This window comes from Puma concolor, chromosome A2, assembly GCF_028749965.1.
Source record: "Puma concolor isolate L17-30 chromosome A2, mPumCon1.1.hap2, whole genome shotgun sequence".
NCBI lineage: Eukaryota > Metazoa > Chordata > Mammalia > Carnivora > Felidae > Puma > Puma concolor.
In genome coordinates this window covers 156,084,676-156,108,798 of record NC_141668.1, presented here as the reverse complement: position 1 = coordinate 156,108,798, position 24,123 = coordinate 156,084,676, and the positions used below count along the sequence as shown (strand labels likewise).

At 57.9% G+C, this 24,123-nt stretch overlaps 2 protein-coding genes across 4 annotated transcripts in view; one reads left to right on the top strand and one right to left on the bottom strand.

Moving 5' to 3' along the window:
* The window catches only part of FYCO1 (FYVE and coiled-coil domain autophagy adaptor 1), a 74,063-nt gene that overhangs the window by 5,743 nt on the left and 44,197 nt on the right, over nucleotides 1-24,123 (bottom strand). For 2 of the 3 annotated variants that reach the window (XM_086698430.1, XM_086698432.1), the window contains 2 exons: nucleotides 8,307-8,402; nucleotides 5,331-5,541 (listed from right to left, as the gene is read on the bottom strand). In XM_086698430.1, coding sequence (XP_086554556.1) covers nucleotides 5,331-5,541; nucleotides 8,307-8,402 — 307 coding nt within the window. The remainder of the gene's footprint in view (nucleotides 1-5,330; nucleotides 5,542-8,306; nucleotides 8,403-24,123) is intronic. The other variant, XM_086698431.1, reaches the window with a different exon arrangement.
* Nucleotides 15,870-21,084, top strand: CXCR6 (C-X-C motif chemokine receptor 6). Its single transcript, XM_025916014.2, has 2 exons — nucleotides 15,870-16,137; nucleotides 19,169-21,084. The coding sequence occupies exon 2, from the start codon at nucleotides 19,190-19,192 to the stop codon at nucleotides 20,213-20,215; it is 1,026 nt and encodes a 341-aa protein (XP_025771799.1). The 5' UTR covers nucleotides 15,870-16,137; nucleotides 19,169-19,189; the 3' UTR covers nucleotides 20,216-21,084.

The following is a 24,123-nucleotide window of genomic DNA, read 5'->3' as shown; positions in this document are numbered from 1 at the left end:
TGGGACTTATTCGAGGTGAAGTCCATAAGTCTGGCTGGCTCCGATTGGACCGAGGGCTGACCTGGGGTCAGGTGAGCCCCACAATTGCCCCAGGTCTCCACTTGGAGAGAAGGGAGCAACAGCCAGATGGGACAAATGGAAAACAGAGAGGACGATGACAGACTCAAACATTACCTGATCAATAAGCCCACTAAATGTAAATAGTCTAAACATCCCAATTAAAAGGCAAAGATTATCAGGTTGACCCAACCCCATCATGCCTATAAGAAAAGACGATTTAAAGGTAAAGATACAGGGGCGCCTGGGTGGCGCAGTCGGTTAAGCGTCTGACTTCAGCCAGGTCACGATCTCGCGGTCCGGGAGTTCGAGCCCCGCGTCAGGCTCTGGGCTGATGGCTCGGAGCCTGGAGCCTGTTTCCGATTCTGTGTCTCCCTCTCTCTCTGCCCCTCCCCCGTTCATGCTCTGTCTCTCTCTGTCCCAAAAAAATAAGTAAACGTTGAAAAAAAAAATTTAAAAAAATAAAAATAAAAAAAAAAATAAAGGTAAAGATACAAATAGGTTGAAAATCAAGGGATGTAAAAAGATGTATTGTGATAGCATGAGTCAAAAGAAGGGTGAATTGACTGCCCTAATATCAGACGAAATACATTTTATATCAAGGGATGTGGCCAGGGATAATTTCCTAATGATAAAGATGTTAGTGCATCAAGAGGACGGGCCAGTCCTGACACCGATGCCCCTAATGACCGAGCTTCAAAACCCACGAAGCAAAAAGTGGTAGAATTGCAAGGCGAAATAGGTGAATTCACAGTTATGGTTGTATATTTCAATCATGGATGGAATAAAAGACAGGAGCTCAGTAGGGAAATGAAGACTCAAAGAACAGCATCAGCTAACTCAATCCAACCGCCGCTTATGGGACACTCCACCTGACCATGGCAGAACAAACCGTCTTTTTCGAGTGCGCTTGGGATAATACACAGTAGGCCATCTTCTAGGCCATTAAAAAAAAAAAAAAAGCAACACTCATATTTAAAAGGAGTCAAGTTATACAAAGTTGGTTTTCTGCCTGCAATGGACTTAAATTAGAAGTGAATAGATCTCTGGGGCACCTGTGTGGCTCCGTTGGTTAAGCGGCCGACTTCAGCTCAGGTCATGATTTCGCAGTTCATGAGTTTGAGCTCCGCGTCGGGCTCCGTGCTGACAGCTTGGAGCCTGGAGTCTGCTTCGGATTCTGTGTCTCCCTCTCTCTGCCCCTCCCCTGCTCATGCTCTATCTCTCTGTCTCCCAAAACTAAACGTTAAAAAAGAAATAAAAAAAAAAAAAGTGAATAGATCTCTAGAAAATACCAAAATATTGGGGCACCTGGGTGGCTCAGTCGGTTAAACCCCCGACTTCAGCTCAGGTCATGATCTCACAGCTCGTGCATTCAAGCCCCGCATCGGGCTTTGTGCTGACAGCTCAGAGCCTGGAGCCTGTTTCAGATTCTGTGTCTCCACCTGTCTCTGCCCCTTCCCTGCTCATGCTCTCTCTCTGTCTCTCTTTCTCTCAGAAATAAACATTAAACAATTAAAAAAAAAAAAAGAAAATACCAAAATATTTATAAACTAATTATCACACTTTTAAATAACCTGTGGGCCGAAGAGAAATAAAAAAATCAAGTGGGAGATCCCAAAAGCATGGGAGAGAATTGTGCACGGCACGTTCCGGATGCCACAGTACCTTTGCTCTGGCTGGGAGCTGCTGGTGGAGAGGCAGTAGGTAGAGCCCAAGACAGGCCTGGGTGGGATCAGGATGAATGAGGACCTACTGTGTGTAGGCTCTGGGGCGGCCACTTCTGCACATGGCCTCCTCAAGTTCCATTAACGGTCTCTCGCATTCTTATTTCCATCGGGCACTGAGAATTCTGAGAGGTTGAGAGGTTGGGTCTGCTTCTGTGGCCCGTAACCTACCAATTCTGAGCCTGGACATTCCAGCAAGCACAGGCAGAAAGGAGCCGCTGGACAGGAAGGCTTGCTGTTGACACAGGGGCCACTGGGCGCCCCACACCTCAACCTCAGCATTTACGGCCTTGATTGCAAAGCAACCACCGAGAGCTCGTTGGGCATTAGAAGTTTCTATTCTGTAGACTTTTCACGCGTCTTGATTCCTGTTTTCCCACCGGGGGCAAAATCTATGAGATTTTCTCTGGCCAAGGCTCATGCAGCTGTAGTGATAGGAAGATGATGGGGGGGCGGGGAGTGGTCTCTGGAATAAACCCGAGGCAGGTCTCCACTGTGCGAGCTCTGGGGGTGCATCACCAGCGCCAGTGCCTGGGTGGCCGTGCCCTGATTTACACCATGTATCTGCAAGACAGCACGAGTTGGTTTCATTTATATTTGGACGGGTTCCTGTGGCCTGGGGCTCCCGTGCAAAGTGAGGGTTCTATGCTACATGGAAGAAGTGAGTCACAAGAGGCCACAAGAGGCCACGGTGGTGGTTGCTGGGGGGCGGAGGTTTGAGAGTGACTGGCCATGATGTTTCTTTTGGGGATGATTAGAGTGGCAATGGTTACATAAGCTGTAATACACTGTATTTTAATGGGTCGATTATTTGGTACATGAACTGTATCTCAGTAAAGCTGTCTAAAAAATACAATGTCAAGCGTCCTTGCTGCCGGTGCTGGTCCCTCCCCTGAGTCTCTGTGGCCCCAGACAGGCTGTTGAGTTTCTCTGGCCAAACATGGGTCCCCGCCCAGAGAGAGGGCAGGGCCTGGGTCCCGTTTCCTGTTCTGTCCCCAGGCTTTAAGACAGCGGTCGGCACACAGGCAGCCTCAAGTCCTTGATTTACTGTTTCTCTGGTCAAGGGTCTTCCCAAATTCACAGCCTTTGATCTCAGTGCTGAGGAACGACCTTGTCCCCGTGGAAACACTCTGGAGAGGAGGGGGCCCGGGGACGGGGCAGTGTCTGCTGCGGGCTGCCAGAGATGGGCCTGGCCTTGTGCTGTGTGGCTCCCTCCACCAGGGCACGTCTCCTGGTGTGGCCCAAGGCCTCCTCCCCTGATCGCTGCGCCCCAGGTGCCCGCCCGTCCCCACCATGACACTCTACCTGGAATCATGGTTGTCTGTTCACTAGGGTCTCTCTCCTGAAGGGCAGATCTCACGTTGTCCCTTCTCTCTCTCTAGCTCTGATAGGCGCGACAGAGCCCGGGGTTCAGCAGAAACTCAGGAAGTGGCTGTGAGCAGACCCCGAGTCCCTCATGTCTGCACCTCCATAATCACACTTCTGGGTGCTGCAATTTGCTCTGGACCCCGGGGTTTCCTGTAAGGCGCAGGTTGGTCAGGGGATCCTAGGGGGAGTCCCTGAGACGGCCGCTGAGGACGTGCACCTGGAAACAGGTTCCCAGGCTGATGTCTGTTCAGGGGACCTCGGGGAGAAATAACAGCAGCCCCACGGCAGGCTGGGGATGCTGGGCTCCTGAAGGCAGACAGCGCCCGAAAGCCCTTCTGGCTTGCCCCGTGTACGGGCTCCTTCTGCCCCCTGGCGTCCACTCTGAGAAACACACGGGTAGTCCTGACCCCTGGAGGTCACCTGGACGCCAGAGATGAGGAAGCTTCCTCCGGGTCCCCAAGCCCGCAAGAACCACACAGATCTCCCAGGGCCGTGAGGGTTTGGCGGGTGAGCGACTGAACAAGGGGAGAGGCCCACAGCTCGGCCACGCGTGGACGGGTGGAACAGCAAAGGCCTGGACGCCTGATTGAGTCCCTTCCCCTGTCCCTGCCACAAACAGCCACCGGTGTCTGATGCGGGACGACGTGGTGCTGGTCCCTGGTAGGTCTTGGGGCTGTGGGGGCGAACGGCCCGGCTACCGGAGGCAAGTTCCTGCTGAGCGTGGCGCTGGCCCTGGCAAGCCACTCTGCCTCTTAGTGACCTCATCTGCCAACGTGAGCCCTGCACGCCAGCTGCAGGGTGGAGTCCGTGCCCGCTCCCGGACTGCAAGCCCCAGGACCGCCCGGGGGCAGCCTCGGAACCCCAGGGAGTAAGGGCTCCGAGCTCGGAACACGGCACGGCCAGGGGCCCCCCGAAGGGAAAGGGGGGGCAGAGCGTGAATGAGAGGCTCCACAGAACAAGGCCAACTCAAGGAGGCTGGAATTAAGTCGTAGGAGTGAATTTGGAGAGGGCGGGAATGACAGAGTCGTCTCTGCAACGAGCCGGTACCAACAGGGCAGGGGACACGACAGCGAGCCAGACAGGCACGGGGTGCACGGGCGAGCCTGCTCTCCTTCAGCTCGGGCCCGCACCCCGCCTCTCGCCGAGGGCCCCCCACAGCCAGCGCCCCACAGGCGGGGGGTGAGGGGGGACTCAGGGATTTTGTCACACAGACGTCACAGGAGGCTCCTTTCAGGCGATTTCAAACTGCTCTCCCCCACCCTTCTTCTCGCCATTGCTGGCACCTGGAAGTTTCCGCACGGTATAGCCACTAAGGGCCGCTCTGAGCTCTAGGCCAGCCTGGCCGTCCTCACCGGTCCTCCCACCCACAGTGTGTCAAACGGGACAGGAATTTCCGCCCAAACCAGCTCCTCTCCCCTCTGCAGAGTCAGTCAGCCACCCACGGAGTCCTGTTCAACCTCCTGTCCCGGGCTCTGGATCCCACCCATCCTTTCTATTCTGGCTCCCAAGCCCCTGGAGCTAGGCTCACCGGACGCACCTGGGGATGCCTGTGTGTCCACACTCTGCTACCCGCTGCCTGGATTCTGACCGAGTGATGTGGCGGTGGCCTGAGGACTGGGTGTTTCTAACGTGCAGACAACACTGAGACCCGTGGTCCAGGCCATAATCAGCATGCCACGCTGAGAATGTCTTAGGACTTCATGAGCTTGCATCTGCCACCGAGATTTCAATGGGACACAATGGCCAGGTGTCTCTGGCAAGGTCTCCGGGGCCCATGCCCCCTAACCTCCCCCACGGTGCCCTCCTCTTGCTCTGCACAGCCGGGCTAAAAAAGGATCCTTAAACCGGGTCACATGTCTGTATTCTTCGCAATTTCACCCACTGACCTGTCCCAAGGTCAGACCGGAGATGTCTGACACAGGAGCAACCTTCAGACGCCTGAGGACAGTGCTCTGGAGCCTCCAAGGTCTTTCCTTTCCCAAGCCGGCCAAGAACAGGAGCGTTGCCTGCCCCGTGGAACGCAGCCCGGAGGGCCCGCCCACCTGCTTTCTCTCCACGTTCCTCTCACGGCCGAGGCCCAAACACTCCAGGGGAGGCCTGCCCAGCAGAAGGCTGGACGGCCACGGCCCCGCACCAGGGAAGGTCTGCCCAAGCACCCCGCTGGCGGAGGGCCGGCCTTACCTTACACTGGTCCAGCGGTGTGTCCTCGGCCTCCTGGAAGACCACGCTGAAGGAGATGCTCTTGGGGTCGGAGGAGAAGACCCAGCTGATGGTGAGGCCCGCCTCAGCCACGGTGATGGGGATGACGCTGTAGGTACTGGACCTCACGAACAGCTCCCTGTTGCTCTCCCCGAAGTTGGCGATCTCTTCCACCGTCAGCGGTAACTTTATCCTAAAACCCAAGGGCGGAGAGGGCCCGGATCAAACGGGCAAAGTGCCTGAGTCCCCTGGCCAGCTCGTCTGCGGCTCAGAGGTGGCCGGAAGCCCTGGAGGCTCTTGGGAGGACAAGGCCTGGGTACCCTTGACCAACACGCTTAACTGTGCGAGAAACCTGGATGCGCAGTGTGGGTCGAGGCACCGGGGACGCGTGTAAAGCACGCAGGTGACAGTCCCGGCTGCGTGGGGCTGGCATGTCCCTGCAAGCCTGTCGGAGAGAACGGCCTGAGGAGATCCACGCGCCGCGAACGGGAAGCGGGTGCGGAGGCCTCGGCTTTCTGCAGCTTTCCCGGAGCTGCCCTGCTGCCCAGCACAGGTCCCCTCTCCAACTCCCTGCCGCCCTTCATGTCATTAGCACCAGCAGGAAGCACGCACGTCATTAGAAACTTCCCGCCCTCTGGAAATCTGGGGCCTGCTGTAAGACTGCAAGGGGGCACCCCGATTTTCTTAAACGCAGCCGTCCCAGATTCTTTATACGGCAGGGGCGGTGGGGCAGGGTGATGGCCTCGGGGACGCAGGCTTCTCGGGGACCGTGTCCCCAGTCCTAACGCTCGCCAGCTGGACAACAGCCGCTTCCGTAAGTTTAAGGGTTTAGTGACAGTGAGCTCCTCTGTTCCCGGGGTCCTGTGCGGGGCCCAGAGTGTGGAGCCAGAGGGACCCGGGTTCCGGTACCTGCTTTGCTTCCCTTCCCTCCTCCTGAGCCTCGGTTTCCTCATCTGCAAACGAGGACAACCAGGCCTGCCCGCTGACGGGTGTGAGGCATACATCAGAGGATGAACTTGGCGGAGGGGGACTGCTCCCTGAGGCTGCCTGTTTTCCGACTCGGTGGCGCCCCCTCCTGGACCGTGCAAGTCGGGAGCCCGCATGTGAGCACGAGAAGCGAGGACAGGGCCTCCAGTGCTGAGCCGCCACCTCAGGGGCGGCGTGGCCTCGGCCGAGTCGCATCCCCTCGACTGTGAAGTGAGAAGGTGGCGGCCACTACGTGCGGGGCCCTCTGCTCGCAGGCTTCATGTGCTATCACCATGGCCACGTGAGGAAGCAGGGTGCTCCCCCTTGCACATGAGGAAGCCAAGAATCACACAGATGAAGAAACTTGGTCCAGGCCCACACAGGTCTGACAGGAAGCCATTACCTGCCCACTCCACCAAACTGCCTTCCGTGGCGAAAATACGTTACTGTCCCCTTCGAGATGCGGCGGTGGAAACTGAAGCTCAGAGAGGTTAGGTAACTCGCCCAAGACTGCACAGCAAGTAAGTCACGGGGCTGAGAGTTCTATCTGCCTTCAGAGGTGTGGAGACGGATGGAAATACCACCCCCCCTCCCCCACCAAGCTATGCTAATGAGAAGAGGAATCAAGGATTAAAAAACCCAGAATGTGGGGCACCTGGGCGGCTTAGTCGGTTAAGCGTCTGACTCTTGGTTGAGCCTCAGGTCATGGTCTCGTGGTTCCGTGAGTTCGAGAAGGTGACCGCGTGGAGCCTGCTTGGGATCCTGTCTCCCTGTCTCTCTGCCCCTCCCCCACTTGCACTGTCTCTCTCAAAAATAAATAAACACCCTACTTTGTTTCTGTTTCACGGCCAGCGCCACCCTGTGACACAGTATGTAATTTACTTGTGTATTTCTGTTTAATGTCTGTCAACCCCTGCTGGAATATAAGCTCAACAGGGGGCTCTGTTTTGCTCAGTGATGTACTCCAAGGACCTAGAACATACCTGGCACCTAGTAGGTGCTGAATAAATACGTGTGAGTGAGTGCATGAGTATGGGACTCAATGCAGTGACTTACGCAGCCGTTGGACGCGACACAGAAGAATGGGATACGTGAAAATACTCACGCAGTGTGGGGTTTTACAAGACTATAAAATGAGATGTAGAATATCCGTTTGTGTTGAAAAATGAGGTACCTATGTATTTAAAAAAACCGGAAGGCTATCCCCCGAAGTGGTTTCCTTGTCTCTATTTTCCTATTTTTCTACAATGAAAACGTATTGCTTTTACAGTGAGAAAACAAAAAAGTTATTTTCAAAAAAGAAGAACACAGGGCCACGGGTGTGAGAACGGGATGACGCTAAGGGGACACGGGGGAACTTCCGACGGGGAGGGAACCGCTCTCCGTCTTCACTGTGGTCACACGGGGCTGAATCACTGTTCTTTTCTGGACCTACGTTCCCTCTTCGGCAGAACAGGGTCACGGAGCCAGGTGGGATCGGAGGCCCCTGAGATCACAGAAGCCACTGGCCGCGCCCGGCATGGAGCCTGGCGGGATGATTGACTACCGTGTATTATTTGTCAAAGTCTAAGCACTGTCCACATAAAGGGGGAAGTTTACTGTCCTTAGATTGTACCTTAAGAAAAAAGCACAGACTGGAGCGCCTGGGTGGCTCAGTCGGTTAAGCTTCCGACTTTGGCTCAGGTCGTGATCTCACAGTTCCTGAGTTCAAGCCCCACGTCGGGCCCTGTGCTGACAGCTCGGAGCCTGGAGCCTGCTTTGGATTCTGTGTCTCCCTCTCCCTCTTCCCCTCCCCTGCTCACTCTCTCAAAAACAAACACTACAAAAAGTTAAAAACATAAATAAATAAAAGCACAGACTGAAAGCCATCATGGGTGCCAAGTCAGCCTGTGGGGTGCCCCCGGCTCTGGCACTGGAGGCTGGGGCTCCCCCTGTGGTGCTCCTGTCCCCCAGGCCCCCTGGGAAGCCCCTGCTCGGGGCTCAGTCACTCACATCAATTCTCCAGACTTCAGCAAGCAGACCTCAGCATCCTGCCCCAACGGCATGTCTTCGGCGTCCTCAGGGGTTAGCGAGTTTGACACGGCGTCCCTGAAACGTCACACACGAGAACACAGCCATTTTAGCCATCGGCACCTGGGGGTCCCACAGCCTTGGAGTCACGTGGCCAAGCTCAGAATGCCTGGGATCCTTCAGTCACAGAGGCCACGACAGGGGCTGCGGCAGGCTCTCCAGGTAGGGGCGAGGGGCTGGGGCCACGCGGGCAGGATGGGGAGAAGACCACGAGGCCTCAGTGGTTTCCCTGCTGGGGTTCTGGTGGGCATAGGGAGGGGCCGCCCGCAACACAAAGGACCACCGTCCGACCCCGCGCCAGCCAGCGGAGCAGTGGGCAGCACCGTGGGTCCCGCCTGGGGACCCATGACAGCCAAGCCTGCTCTGGCCCATCTCGGGGGCAACAAGGACAGACACCCAGGGAACGGTGTGGGCCAGGAGGGAGCCGAGGGGCACGGCCATGGGCAGAGAGTGGACCTAAGCCACGTCCACATCGCCTCTTTCCCTCACAGCCCACTATCGGCTGCACTGAGAGCCGGCGGAGGGTGCCAGCTGCCAGTGAAGACACACCGTGCTTTCCGCACAGTGCCCTGTGGGACGCCGGGGCCAGGGGCGGAGGGCAGCACACGCCCTCTCGTAGAGAGTCCCCGCGTATTTACACAGTAAGTTCGAGGTTCTAGGAACCCTGCAGCAAAGTCATCTCCTGGATTTAAAGCTAGCGTTCCTGCATTTATTTGATCGTGGGACATTTGATTTTTTTTTTTTTTAAGTTTTTTATGTGTATTTATTTTGCGAGAGAGTGACCAAGCGCGGGGGAGGGGCAGAGAGCGAGAAACCCATGCAGGCTCTGCCCTGCCAGCACAGAGCCTGACTCGGGGCTCAAACTAACGAACTGTGAGATATGACCGAAACCAAGAGTCAGATGTTTAACCGACTGAGCTACCCAGGCGCCCTGATGGTGGGACATTTTAAGCCCTTCCTGAACCCCCTGCTCTGGGAGTGCAGACTGCAGGCCTCCTCCTCACTGACGGGGCCACAGAGGCACAGGCAGCTCCCGAGACGCGGGCCCGAGCCCCACGCCCCAACTCTAGCTCCCTGCTCACCCTGCCAGGCCCCAGTGTCCGCTCAGCCAATGGCCAAGTGGGGCGTCAGACCCAACCAGCTTGAGTGCGCGGTTCTGCTTAGAGAGAACTTAGGTCCAGAAAAGAAGAGCCATTTGCCCTGTGGGCAGGTGTCAATAAGGAAGATCTCCCACCCGGCACAGCTTCGTCCCCAAATGTCACAATAACCCCCTTCTCAACTGCCCGGAGGGCTCTCCCCAGAGGTCTCTGGGGTGAGGTCAGTGCGCCCCAAACCGCCCCCCTCCCACCACCAACAGGTACCCTTGGGTTCTCACCAGCCTGGCCCCGGGGGACACTCACTCGACCTCTGAGGCCCTGAAGGAACTTGAGTGAACTCAGTCCTGCCCCATCCCACCCCACCCCACCCCACCCCACCCCGCCTACTGCTGAAGTGCCTGGAGAGGTCAGCCCCGGTCCGTGGTGGGGTGGGCACCGCACAGGACACTGACTCGGGCACGGGCCGTGTCCCGCAAATGCTCTCCGTCTGAGGCAGACTTGCACACACACACACACACACACACACACACACACACACACACACGCACACACGCACACACACACACACAGCTGGAAGCATCCTGCTGGAAGAAGAGGGGGGTCTCAGCATACACAGTGGCACGTGCAAGGTCAGTGGCTGGCAGCAAGCGTCCGGACCACGTGCTCAGACAGCCCTCTGTCCACCAGCTTCACACCCACCTGGGCACCAAGTTCGTGGCTCCACCCGGAGCGCAGCCGTGATTTGTGCTGGAAAACCGGTGTGCCCGGCCGATGGCGCAGTCTGGGCGGCACGGCGGGCGGCCCTCAGCCATGCCTGGGGATCCTCGCGCTCAGCTGAGCTCGGGACCTGACCTGATACCGTCCCTGGGACACCAGGAATTCAAGAGAGCATAGCGGCTGAGGCCCAGAGCTTCTGCCTGGAGGCGGCAGCCATCACCTCTGCCTGCAGGGGAGTCTCCGCCCGCCGCTGCTGGCATTTCACTGCCAGGCGAGTCCCACGGCCAAGCCCACGACCACGACCATGGGGGCGGGACATTCATCCTTCCACAGGGAGACGCACCGACACGGACAGGTCGGGATGCAAGATGTGCCCGTGGGGAGCGGCTGCAGACGGTCTACCGGAAGGTCCCCCTGAGCAGCCAGGGGCTCTCCGCGTGGGGGCAGAAAGGAGCGGTTTAGAGCAGACAACACCCAGCGGGTCTCCGCGAAGCCTGTCCCGGCTGTCACTCGCCTATGGGGCCGCGGCGTCGGCACACGTGGTGGTGCGCCTGCACGGACGGCGCGGTGTGCACAGCGTGGGGGATGCGACAGGGCAGGGGGATCCCCGGGGGCAGATACACAGGCGGGTGCAGCCTGCTCCCACCCGCGAGCCCTCCTTCCCACTCCTCCCTGCACCCCGTCTACCACGGCCCTGGTCACCCCGGGCCTTCCTTCTCTTCTCTGGGTCCCCTCTCTCCCTGGGCTGAGGGCCCTTTGGAAGTAGGCCCGGCGCACGCGGGGCGGCCGCTGCCGTCTGCGGGAACCACGCGGTGCGCTCGCCGCCCGCTAAGCGACAGACGTAGGGGTGCAAACTGCTCGCGTGGAAGTTCAGAAGAGGGCGGAGAAATGCTGACAAAGGGAAGAACCGAGGACAGGTCCCGGAGGGCTGGAGACCAGGTCACGCATGGTGTGGCAGATGCTGGGTTCGCAGGGCGCCCACTGCTGACTTACAAGGCCCCTCTGTCCGGGGGAGAGCCGGTGCTGCCGGGGGAGAGGCCTCTGGCCTCCCGGGAAGCCTCCGGCACGAGATGGAGCTTCAAGACGTCACGCCCACTCGCCACCGGGCTCAGCAGCCCCTCTGGCATTTAGCTCTGTCGGCTGCCGGAGGGTGAGCCGGCTGTCAGGCACCGCCGCGAGTGGGTGGTGGCGGGGCCAGCACGGGGAGCTGCCTAGATAACCGGGCACCTACTAGCACCCAGCTGCCCGGCCGGGGCTGTCCGCACACAGTCCCCGTCGGCCGGCCGTAAGCGGCACAGCCCGTCTTCAGACACTCTGCCCTGCAGGGGCGGAGCGTGGCGAGCCCTGAGCAAGTGGGCACTCCAGAGGCAGGAGAGGCCGTGTGGCTCCGGGTGGGGTCGTCACTCCGAGGTGGTTCCAGCCTTGGCTTTATGGCTGTGACTCTGGTGCCCTTCCCTCCTCCGAGGTCTGTTGTCCCTTCTCCACGCGGGCGAAGGGGGCGGAACCAGATGGGCTCCAGGCAGCGCTGGCTTGAGGAGGCAAGGTGTTTCAAAGGACCCTCCACGGCCTTCTCCACTCTTGCCAGGGAAGGCACGGCGAGAACATGCCTGCTGCTACTGAGGGCAAGCCTGGTCCCTCGCTGTCCCAGTCTGACCTCCTCCCTGCCCGCCTCCTTCCGTTGCTCTAGCAGCCACTGGCTTGCAGATCCAGAATCACAGAAGGTCAGTCAGTGCAAGAGGGTGTTCAAGGGACTGACTATACAACCCCCACTTGACGCCCACGGACACGGGGCCCCTGAGGAGCAGAAAGGGCCCGATGCTGGTTTTCCAGCATCGAGGGTAAAAGATGTCCTAACCTGTCGTTCCTCTTCCTCCAGCTCCCCATCTCCGACCACGACAAGCCCTGATGACCCGTGGGTACATGCTTCCCAGGGTAGGTCCCCAGCCCCTGCCGGCCCAGGCTGAGACCCTGCGTGAGGGAACTGAGCAAGGCAGGCATGGGCGGGTGATGCCCTCTCGAGGGTAACGATTAGGGGCATAGAGGTTTCTTCTCAAGGGCTTTTCAAACTGTGGCCCGCGACCCGTTTAGTGGGTCATGAATCAATTTAGTAAGTTATGACCAACGCTGGCAGAACGTGAACGGAAAGTACCAATATGGGGCGCCTGGGTGGCTCAGTCGGTTGAGCGTCTGACTTCAGCTCAGGTCGTGATCTCACGGTTTGTGGGTTCGAGCCCCGCCTCGGGCTCTGTGCTGACAGCTCGGAGCCTGGACCCTGCTTCGGATTCTGTGTCTCCCTCTCTCTCTGCCCCTCCCCCACTCGTGCTCTCTGTCTCTCTCTCTTCCTCAAAAATAAACATTAAAAAATTTTAAAAAAAGTACCAATGCAACAGTATACCGCACGTTGTAAGGGTTAGTACTGTTTCACGAGGCTCTTGTTTTGCCTTTCTGTGCATGCACGCAACCCCTTGGGTGGTCCTGTAAAACGTGTCTCTTACTGTGGGGTGCGGTAGAAAAGCGACTTTTCTAGATCAGGATTAAAACAAAATTTAAAATTAAATCGGAGGATTACAAACAAGCTTGAGAATGCCGGGGAACAAAAGCAAGGCCACTAGGGGGCACCCTAACTCCTCCCAGAACAATTTCCTTCTGTTGCCACTGCGATGTTTTTCTCAGAGGAGACAAGTTCACTGCCCACAGGCCCTTCCTCCTCTCCTTGCTCTGGCCACAGGAGCCCACTGCTAGCTATGGTGACCGCTGACGACGTGTCACCCTCTCCCGCTGAGTTTCCATCCAGAGCCTGTGGTCGGGAGAGCTGAACTTGGCTCCAGGCACGCACACCTGTTTGTCAACTTGTTCCACCCTCTGGGGCTGGTCACCTTGGCGTCCCTTGGGGGTCCTGCCCCGCCAGTCTATGCTCAATAAATGTCTAGACTGTGTGCCCTGGGTAAGCTGGTTTCTGTCCCAAATGTCCCCAACAGAGGACATGACCAAGGTTCTACTCTAGAACCAAATTAAGAATAAAGGGGACCAGCGGACGGTGAGGAAATCCCTGCCAATGCAGTCCAGGGGTCCATGCCTGCTTGGGTGAGGGGTCACAGGTGGGGTCCCCCCCCGGCTTGGTTCTCTACAATAGTTTCCGCTCACAAATCAAAATGCCTGCCTTTTCATTTAATTACTGTATAATTTCAATCCTGCAAGCTGCCTGGGGAAGCAGGTCCTCTGGCTGTTGGGACTAAGGAAGGCAAGGGTGCCTGAAAAGCCCCCCGTGGCCTAAGTCTCTTGCTGACATCCTTCCTAGCCTCGCTAAGCAGCCCTTTTCACTGTGCCCGATTACCCAGGGTCCACAGTCCCCAGGCCAGCTTCTATCTGTGGTCAGGAGACGGCTCTCTGCTTACGACGTGCTGCCCAATTCAGCCGCCACCAGCCTCAAGGGGCCATTTGAACTCAAACTCACCAAAAATTTTAAAACGCCAACAATTTGGCTCCTTGGTTGCAGTGGCCACACTTCAGGTGCCCCACGGCCACTGTGTGGGGGCAGCGCGGACGCAGGACACGTCCGTCCTCACAGACAATGCTCGTGAACAGCACCGGCTTGCAGCACAGGGCTGAGCTGCGCGGGGAACCGCAGTGTGGGACCCGGGGGCATTTCCACATTTTACTATTCAAAGTAAATTCCCAGTAGTTTTCCTTTTAGTCAGTGGCTTCCTTTTTCACCCAAGTACCAAGCGATGAAGAACACTTGGTATTTTGATTTCTAATTACTTAGTAACCGCGGTCCGACCGCGACACCCAAAGCCGCAAGCCTAACCGCAGAACCAAGAGCCAGGCATCACCGGGCACGCCGCTCCCAGCTCACTGCTCGGGCTATTTCTCTGAGGCTTTCAGTCCTAACTCATCCTCCACGGCCCCCGTCATCCGCCAGTGCTTTGCAGCTAGACTTCTGCCAGCAGCAGTGACCGCCTCACTCCGGGGTCCTGGGATGGACACTCCCCCCGGGCTCTGGGTTGGTAATGTCAGGTGCCCGGGAAAAGCGAGCAGGTCGGCGCTGACTTCCAGGACAGATCTGCAGCAGGCGCGGCCGCTGCTTTCCGTCTGTCCTTCCCCCAGTTCTTAGAAAACGTTTCAGTATTCCAGGGAGAAGTCCAGGACCTATGCCTGGGTGTCTGCTCGTAAGAATGCTTAGAGCTTGGTTTCAGAGAAAAGGAAGGCCTTCAAAACAAAGAGCACTCCAAATCGGCAGACAAGAAGTTCCAAGCAGGCGCTTTGTAAAGTGGTTGAAATAAGGTTCTGTGCCGCTCCCCCGCAACGCCCCGACTCCGACGCTGTGAGCGGCTCCCTCCTCCAGCTCAGTTGCACGTCTTTCGCTGGAGAGCTTTCCCCTAGTGAAGGGTGACGACGTGCCCTCTCAAATACCTGCCCCCCCAGCAAGCGTGCGCACGGTGGTGGGGAGCACCGGGGTGAGCCCTGTCTCTTCCCACGGGGTGCAGACGCTTGCACGTCCGAGACAGCAGGGCATGGCCGCGTTGAGGGTGCTTGACAAGGCTCAGGCTGTTCTCTGTTCTGTGGACTGGTCCCAAACGACACAGCTGGCCTGTCCCCGGGGAAAGAAGCTCCTCTCTCCGAGCTCCAAAGGTTCCAAGATGAAAGGCTGGCTCACTCTGAAGGGATGTCTGCCGTAAAAGTCCTCTTTAAGAGGAGGGGTGCTTTGGCCCCACTCGCCTGCGGTGTTTGGTTCAGCTCGTTCACCGTCCACTGGCCCGTGTCCCCCCACCGTCTGCCCAGGGGCAGACACCCCGCATAGCCTCCCGGCTCCTGCCCTCAGGGGAACATCTCGTTCGTGTGTACCAGTGTGGCGGGAGCGTTTGAACTAGTTCGTTCAAAAGGCCTTGAACATCCACTGGCGGTCTCCCAAGCTTCTGCTGGGACCCCCCCCCGCCCCGGATAGCTTCACGCTCACACGGACCCTCGTGACCTGGCGGCTCCGGGGGACAGGAGTGTCACGGGCAAGCGAGCTCCTCTCTCGACCCATCTGCTTACTCATCTGTGAAGGACGAGGGCTGGACGGCTAGGTGAGAAGCACCCAGCGCGGAGCCTGGCTCCTAGTGGAGCTGAGTGCTAGTCCCTAGGTCCTAGGCCGTGCCTGGCCCCTGCTCCCAGTGCCTGACACCCTGCCCTTAGGAAGAGCCACAGGAGCCCGTGTGACCAGCAGACGTGCACCGGCCACGGTGGGGACCGGGCTGAACGCGGTGCGGGGTCAGGGGAGGGAGGCCTGGCGGCTCAGAGCGAGTCTGCTGCTGGGAAAGCAGAAATGGAGTCCACACCTCCAGAGACCTGGGTTTGTATCCGGGAAGCGCCAGTTTTTAGCTGTGTAACGCAGGGCTGTTATTCTGGCTGGGGTCCTCAGTGTTTCCATCTATAAAATGGGGACAGCACTGACTTTGCAGGGCTGCCGTTTTTTTGAGTGGGGGTCAGTGGCTATCAAGCATATCCAGAACCCAGGCCACGGCACGCACTTTGCAGTGGTCCAGACCCAAACGGTTCCAAAGGGACAGGACTAGCGAGTGAAGTAATCTTACGGTACAAATGCCACCATCGTCAGTGGGCTGCCTGGGCCAGACCTACTTACTGCTCCCCTTCGGTTTATAAACAGAAACCCTCTCAGGTCCTGACAGATGACTGCGTCCACAGCCAGGCGGCAGGGAGGGTAGCGCATCGGAGCCGCTGCTCTCTATCTCTGATCTCCCAAATTACGCGCGTGCAGGCAGGTCATGTGGATTCTGATGTACGAGGCAGGGGTAGGGCCGGGTCTCTTATGATCACCAACCAAGGGCTCTCAGAAGATATTCAACGGAAACACGGACCACATCACAGACAGGTAGAGGCAGACCTTGTGCTGTGAACGCTCATCTCTGCAACACATCGACAGCGCCTCTCCACTGGTGAGTCATCTGTCTTCTTTAGAGTTAAAAGGCAGGTGCTAACCCCGGCTTGCTGGGGTCCTCTGATCCCTGCCCGCGGTGCAGTACCGTGTAAATGCCCGGGCTTTAGAGCCCGACCGCTCTCGGTCTGAATTCTGCCTTTGCCCCACAACTAGAGAATTGTGGAAATAACTTAGCGTGGTTCGGGGCGCACAGTCCGTGCTCGTAAGCTGACGGCACTGGGGGTACCCTCCCCGGGAGACCAGGACAGGCTGGCCACTGTCCACATCTGTTCACGGAATAATCTCTCCATCTCCATTTTCGTTTCTTCTTCATTATAATTTACGACACTGGCTGCTCTCTCGGGCGGCTGTCTAGTTTCTTTTCTCAAGGTAAGTCAATATACCACTGCAGAGACTTCAGAAAAGGAGAGACTTAGGGGGAAGGGAAAGAAGTCAGCCCCGACTCCACAGCCAGACGCAAGCTGCTGATCAATCCTGGGCTTTTTTTTTTTTTTTTTTTTAATGTTTTAGAACATAGAGTCAAAACTGGGGTGCCTGGCTGGTTCAGTCATGGAGCGTGCGACTCTCCATCTCGGGGTTGTGAGTTCGAGCCCCACGTTGGATGTGGAGCCTACTTAAGATATCTGCACATCTGAGGAAAAGGTCTGTGGCTTTCAGGAGATTCTCAAAGGGGTTTATGATCAAAGGAAGTTCAGAATCATGACCAATTTTACATCCTTTTGGACATCCATTCATTGGAATACTTAACAGCCAATGCTAATTGTGCAGACTTACTCTGTTATGAGAAATTTAAGCGTACTGCTTTCTCCCGACTCACTAAAAGCACTTCCTAAACCTAAACAGTTTGAGCTATATTCTATTTTCTGTCTGAATGGTAACTTGCTGATTTGTTTATTATCAGACCTTTACACTGCTTCCAAAGCTGAATACTGTATTACTTCAAAAAAAAAAAAAAAGTTGCATAGATCAACACAGGGCTTTGGCTACTCAAGACAAAGAAATGAATGATCTTAACCTTTCTGGAAGGGAAACTCATTCTCAGCCACTCAATCTGCACAGAGCTGGGCGGTTTCCAGTCCGTCGGCACAGCACGCAAGTTTGCCAATTATCACAAGCGAGTTGGCACGGGCCCTTTGAGGGAACGTGTAATGCCAGCGCCAGGAGGATTTTCTTGTAAAAAGGCAAGAGGGAGGCAGGCAATAATGGAGATGCGACGTTACTCTTAAGGAGAGCAGAGCCGCCTGTGCACGTGCTAAGAGCTGAAAAAGATGTTTCTGTCCCCGCGTGAAGCAGGAACACACACACACATCATCTGACCTACTTAACCCAGGAGTCCGAACGGCTGGCGGGGTAGCGTTATTACGGCTGGCCTGTCACCCTTACTGATCTCACATCTTGTGGTTGAGGGGCAGGGGCTTTTCACGGAGGTGTCTTACCCCAAGGCGAGCTTCCTCCTTGCAGAGAAAGGGCACTCTGTTCCCAGGAGGACCGGCAGGGCTGATACCGTCTCCAGTCAGGACAAGGAGTCCTCAAGCCAATCCGAAAGGAAGACGTGATCTCTCCTTGTACACGCCCTTGTCCGGCTGGCTGACATTCTGCCTTTGCTACACCAAATGCCTGCCTGTCCTTCTCGAAACGCCTTCTCGAGGTGCTAGCGAGGTATGGCCCTGGGTCACCGGAAACGAGCCGCTGTGTGCCGGCTCTCTGCAGGTCAGTGACCTGGCACCCCAGGGCCGGTGCTGCCGTAGCCGCCTCTGCTCTCACGCCCGAGTACGTCACCCTCGCGTCCTGTCCCTGCTCCTCGGCAGGGTCACAGGGCAGAGGGAAGTGACGGCCCTGAAAGGCCGGGAGCCCCGGGCAAGAAAGGCGGCTGTGGTGGCCGCGGCCTGCCTCACTGCAAGGCTGGCCCCCCGCTGGCGGGCCTTCCATTTGTTCAAGGAGACCCCTTGGGCATAAACTGCTGGTCTCGAAAGCTAAAGTCATGTTCCCTTCTGGGGAGATGCTCCGTTTAAGAGGGTCCTGGGGATCAAGAAGTCTTCAGGAAACCAGGCTCCGGTGGAGGAGGGTCGTGTGACGGGCGGTGAGGGGCCGGCTGGGCTGGGAGGGCAGCTGCTCGCTTCCCCGGCCGTGACCAGCTCAGCCACAGTGCTGGGCAGCCGGGGCTTCCCATGCCTGTCTCCCCACCTCCTAAATCTAGGCAGCTAAGGGCAAGGAAAGACAGAACAGACCGTCTACCCTGGTGGGAGAGGGTCAGCCCGCGAGCCCCTGTTGGTCTGCAGAAGTCTCCTCAATGGTGGAGCCCCCGGGGAGGGGGGCTACTTGGCTTAGCTTCCGCAGTTAGCAGCTCAGGGCTCTCATTCAACAGAAAATGAGGCCCAGGATGGGCGGACAAAGGCAGGCCTGACCATGAGAGAGCAGTTCTTGGGGCGCCTGGGTGGCTCAGTCGGTTAAGCTTCCGACTTCGGCTCCGGTCACGATCTCGCAGTTTGTGAGTTCAAGCCCCGCATCGGGCTCTGTGCTGACATCTCGGAGCCCGCAGCCTGCTTCAGATTCTGTGTCTCCCCCCTCTCTCTGCCCCTCACCAGCTGGCGTGCGTGCGTGCACGCTCTCTCTCTCTCTCTCTCTCAAAAATAAATATTAAATGAAAATAGGTGAAAAAAAAAAAAGAAAGCAGTTCTGCACTTCCAGGGGGGCAATGCCCACACTCCACCACATGGTGACCTTTGCCTTCAAGGCCAGCTGGCACAGGATTTTATGGACTGTGCATGCGGGTCAGGTATGTGTTGTCTGTGAGGCGGGTGACAGCCTTAGAATCTTAGGGCCCATTCAGGGTCCCTCATCCCGCCCAGGCAATCGCCCTTCAGCTCTGGCTGTCTCCAGGGTACTGGAATGTGCTGCCACTGACCAGAACTCAGGTGGGTGGGTTCAGGAGATGACTACGCGCCCCCTAAAAGTGGGGCAACAGGACTGTGGGAGGACAGGAGGTGTCCCCCTCGGCCCTGACTGGAGTTCCTGTGTCTGCCTCCCAGGTGTTCATCAGAACGCACGCCATGGCTGAGTACGACTACGTGGACCCCGGCTTCTTCAACACTTCCAGCGACGGCAGCTGGGGGCACGAACGCTTCTTGGAGTTCCGCAAGGTCTTTCTGCCCTGCATGTACCTGGGGGTGTTCATCTGTGGCCTGGCGGGGAACGCGCTGGTGCTGGTCATCTACGTCTTCTACCAGAAGCTGAAGAGCCTGACGGACGTGTTCCTGGTGAACCTGCCCTTGGCTGACCTGGTGTTCGTCTGCACCCTGCCCTTCTGGGCCTACGCGAGCATCCACGAGTGGGTCTTCGGCGACGTCCTGTGCAAGACCCTGCTGGGCATCTACACCTTGAACTTCTACACATCCATGCTCATCCTCGCCTGCGTCACCATTGACCGCTTCATCGCGGTGGCTCGGGCCACCAAGGCCTACAACCAGCAGGCGAGGCGGATGGCCTGGGGCAAGGCCATCTGTCTGTTCATCTGGGGGGCCTCCCTGCTGCTTTCGCTGCCGCAGATAATCTATGGCCACGTCCTCTATCTCGACAAGCTCGTCTGTGGTTATCACGACGAGGAGATTTCCACTGTGGTTCTCGCCACCCAGATGACACTGGGGTTCTTCCTGCCCCTGGTCGCCATGATTGTCTGCTACTCGGTCATAATCAAGACTCTGCTTCGCGCCCGAGGCTTCAAGAAGCACAAGTCTCTGAAGGTCATCTTCCTGGTGGTGGCTGCGTTCCTGCTGACCCAGACGCCCTTCAACCTCGTGAAGCTAATCCGCAGCACGAACTGGGAGCACTACACCATGACCAGCTTCCACTATGCCATCATCGTGACGGAGGCCATCGCCTACCTGCGGGCCTGCCTTAACCCCGTGCTCTATGCCTTTGTTGGCTTGAAGTTTCGGAGGAACTTCTGGAAACTCGTGAAAGACCTTGGCTGCCTCCCTTACCTGGGGGTCTCAGGTCAATGGAAGTCTTCCGATGATGCCTCCAAGACCTGTTCTGCCTCTCATCACGTGGAGGCCACCAGCATGTTCCAGCTGTAGGCCTCGGCCGGGCTTGGAGAGCCGCTCAGGAGCTTATAGGAGCATGGCTGTGCGCTCTGGACGCCACGAGGAAGGCTTTGTTTAGGACTTACGCATTCTCACGGAGAAGGCATGCGGCGGCCGGTGTGGGAGCCTGCTTCTCGGGCATGAACGCAATCTGCTCTCCTTCTCAAACCCTCAGGCCTAAAGCTCAGGGTTGGGGGAAGGGCTCTAAAACCCGGAAGGGCTTTCCTTCCTCCATCCCCGAGAATGCTGGCTCCGAGGGAATGAAGTACGACCCTTAAGACCTTAGGCCCTCCTCCGTGGGGGCTGGGACCGGATGCTGAAGGGGGAGCATGGCCACAAAGCCGCTGAGGGCAGGTGACGCTCCAGGCTCTCCGGTACAGAAGGTTCTTCTGGCCACTGGGAAGCGGGGAGACGAGAGCAGCCATGAAAACGAGGGCTCGTCCATCTGGCTCAGACCTCAGTCGCCGGGTACCTGACAGAAATGAGATCAGGTTCTGCCTCACCTTCGGGTTTTGCCTTTATATAGAGAGACGATTATGTTCTCTTCGATTAATCTCGGAAGGAGGAACACCAGGGGACATGAACGGGCCCAAACGAATTACTCAGCCGAGGGTCCCAGCGGTCCACAGGATGGACTTCCCACAGAAGGTGCAAAGCAGAGTTTACGACCATCATGGATCTAAGCAGCAGTTCTGAATCGGATTCTTGGGTGGGTTTGCTCATTTAAAAACTAAGCTGTCCAACGCCTGACATGCTCGCACGCAGATAAATCATGTATCAGTGTATGTAGGATACAAACACACGCATATCAAATGGCATATGTCTTTCGTGGCTACGAAATAAAACCCTTTTAAAGTCTCCAAGCTATGTTTATCCCCAGGCACATTTTACTTTACCGTATGCTTGGCACATACTGGAGGTGATTACTTGTGGGCTCAGAGCATTGGGAAAGCAGTTAAAATTGTGAACTTTGAGGGCGCGGCCCGATCAAGGAAATGGAACACATCAGTGATAATGCTTTCACCGTGGCTTTCAACCTCCTGCTCAAAATGTGAGGTACGCTTGTGTCACCTCCGTAACATGGTCACACGATGAAGCAGTTCTAAATGGCAGACGCTTGTGTGTGGTTTTTAGATTAGATCCTTGTAGCCATCGGCTCTATCGGCTTAAAGTTGCCTTTCTGGCTCATGCTTCGCAAAACCACTCTCCAAACTGGAGAGGACCAATCACCTACGGTGAGAGAGCGAGCGAGCGAGCGCACAGGCAGGGCGGTGGGTCCGACCCGGCTGAGCGGTGCGGCTACGGGGCTGTCGTGGAGCCCTAGCTCCGGTGCTCACTGGTGAGCATGACCAGCTGGCAATCTCTTAACCTCTTTTGTTTTGGCCTCTGGGGGCTGGGGCGGGGTGGGGGGGGGGGGGACTTGGGACAGTGCATAACAGAACCGTTAGCACAGGGGGCACTCGGGGGTGGGAGGGCCCCAAAGACGGCAGTGACAGCTCAAGACCTAGTGACACATGGAGGCCGCAGGTCTGTCCCGTGCAGGTTGGCAGGGCGCGGGAAGGGCGCCTGGCATGTCACACGCACCCTGGTCCAGCTGCGCACAGGCCGGGCCTCGCAGGCCCACGTGACCCCCGTACCGTCTCACACTCGTGCCTAAATGCACCCTGGAGGGCGGCAGCCTCACGGGACACAGGCCCTGTGGACTGAGCGCTTCCTCGCACGGCAAACTCTGCCCTTTCTATGGTGACAAGCCTGACTTTTATCTTCTTTAAATTGGCTTCAAATACAAAAAAAAAAAAAAAGCAACAGGAAAAAAAATAAAAAGTACAAACTGGCTTCAAAGTGGGAGTTTCACATGCCCCCCCCCCCTCCTTTGTGCATTCATCTCAAGGGTTAGCACTTCTGATGGAGGGGCCCCCGGCCCCTCGCTTCCCCAGAACGAGAGACGGAGGCCCTGCCTGGAAAGGAGGACGTGAAGAAGCCGTAACCGGGGACCCCGCAGCCGTGTGGCGTGACGGGCAGAGCAGGGCTCCGGCCCTGTGCGTCCCGGGATGAGGTGCTCGGCCTCCTAGGGCCCAGTTCACCATCCGCACCACCGGCTGAGGGCGGCCCTCCGTCCAGGAGTGCCCGTGAGGCCCGGATGGCGCACCGTGGGGACCAAGCTGGGGGCTGCCTGGCCGAGGCAACGGGGCCACTGGGCTCTCCCCAACCAGGCGCCTGCCGGGCTGAGGCAAACCAGACCAGGCACCCGTCAGGCCGCACCCCGCCCCGCCCCAGGCCTGGGTTATATGCCCTCTCTCCAGGCTCCTCGCAAAAAGGCCGTGTGCGTCCTTCTAAGGCTTAGGAAAACCCAGGAATGGCACGGCAGCAGAATCTTCCTTTACCTTCTGTGTGTTCTCACTCACTGGCCCTATACTCCTCTGGACTCTCATCTGCTACGCCTGAGAGTCGGGACTCTTCCCAGCCCTCCCCTGGGTACAGGGCAGTGCTGGCAACAGAGGCCGGCACAGCCCGCGTCGGGAGCGGAGGCCTCTGACGACGTGACTTCGTTCTGTCCACACAACAGCCCCACGGGGCGCAAGTTCCCGGCCTCGGTCCTGCTCTGCCCCTCCCCTGACTGTGCTCACACGCAGCAGCACGCGATGGGGCGCAGGTGGGAACGGGGGCTGTAGAAGGGTGGGCCAGGCTGCCTCGAGCGCGGCCTCGGGGTCCGCGGGCAAGCTACTCCCTCGCCATGTCTCCGACACTTCAGGGCCGTTAGCGGTCCCGCGTGGCCGCACGGACGGGTGGTGAACATGGGGTGACCCCGATTCCAGGGGCCGCCCGGGAGCCAGAAGCCCAGGTGATCTCAGTGAGCATTCCGGACGGAGGGGTTGGTGCTGCGGGAGAGAACGGCTGAAGCCTCCCCTGCTGGCGGGGTCCAGGAGTGGAGGCAGCGGTCGCTCTGACCTCCTCCCCCAAGGGGCGCCCCAGGCGGTGCCTCTTTCATGAGCCCGGTCCTCCACGGTCCCTGGGGACTCCCAACACCGAGCCGCGCGAGGCCTGGCGCGCTCGTCCCCATGCTTCAGGTGAGGAAACTAGTTCAGAGAGATTAAGACCCGCCAAAGCTCACCCGGCACAGCCAGGGCTAGGACTCCGGTGAACAGCCTCTTTCTCTGCCCCCAAGCGTTGGCCAACAGAGGTTTCCTGCAGCGGATGCGCTCAAGGTACCCGCCAGCTCCGTCCTCCTCACGAAGGGGGAGAACGCTGGGCTAACCCGAGCACAAGGTGGCTTTTTGCCTTCACGGTCACTACCGTATCCTGTTCTCGTTTTGTGTCTGAGATACAGGCGTCCCATCTCCCGGCCAGTGATCAACCGACCCCAGCCCCCCAGCAAAGCACTCTGACCGGGAAGTACCAGTTAGTTACAAAGCGATTACTGGCAAAGGTGCCCCGACGGTCAGGGACAGTCTCGACGACTTTAGCTCAGCGTCACTGGGCACCGGGAGAGGTTTTCCTTGGAGAAATACTGGGGTACCAGGCGCAAGCAGGAGACGGGCCCGGCTCAGCGCCTGGCATCACAACGCACGCGGGACATCACAGAAATGAGGCGCCTCCACGGGAGGCCTCCCAGGCGCCAGGCACCAGGCTCGGCGCTTTACACACACCCTTCTCATCGAATCTTCCTGCCGGTCCCAGAGGGGGACGGTCCCCATCTCTCCTAGGGGAGGGCACTGAGTTCGGGAGGCTGCGGTACCCCCAGTCCACGGAACCTGGAGGTGGCAGCTTACGCTCCGACCAGGTGTCGGATTCTGGAGATCAAGCTCTTCACGGCCGTATGGCCCGTTCGTCTCGTGACCAGAAGGGGAGGCCAGGCCGGGGTGGAAGCAGAGCGGAGGCCGAGAGACCCAAGGCCCAGCCCT

Coding starts and splice junctions, on each gene's coding strand:
- CXCR6 (XM_025916014.2), top strand. CDS start 19,190: ATGGCTGAGTACGACTACGTGGACCCCGGCTTCTTCAACACTTCCAGC.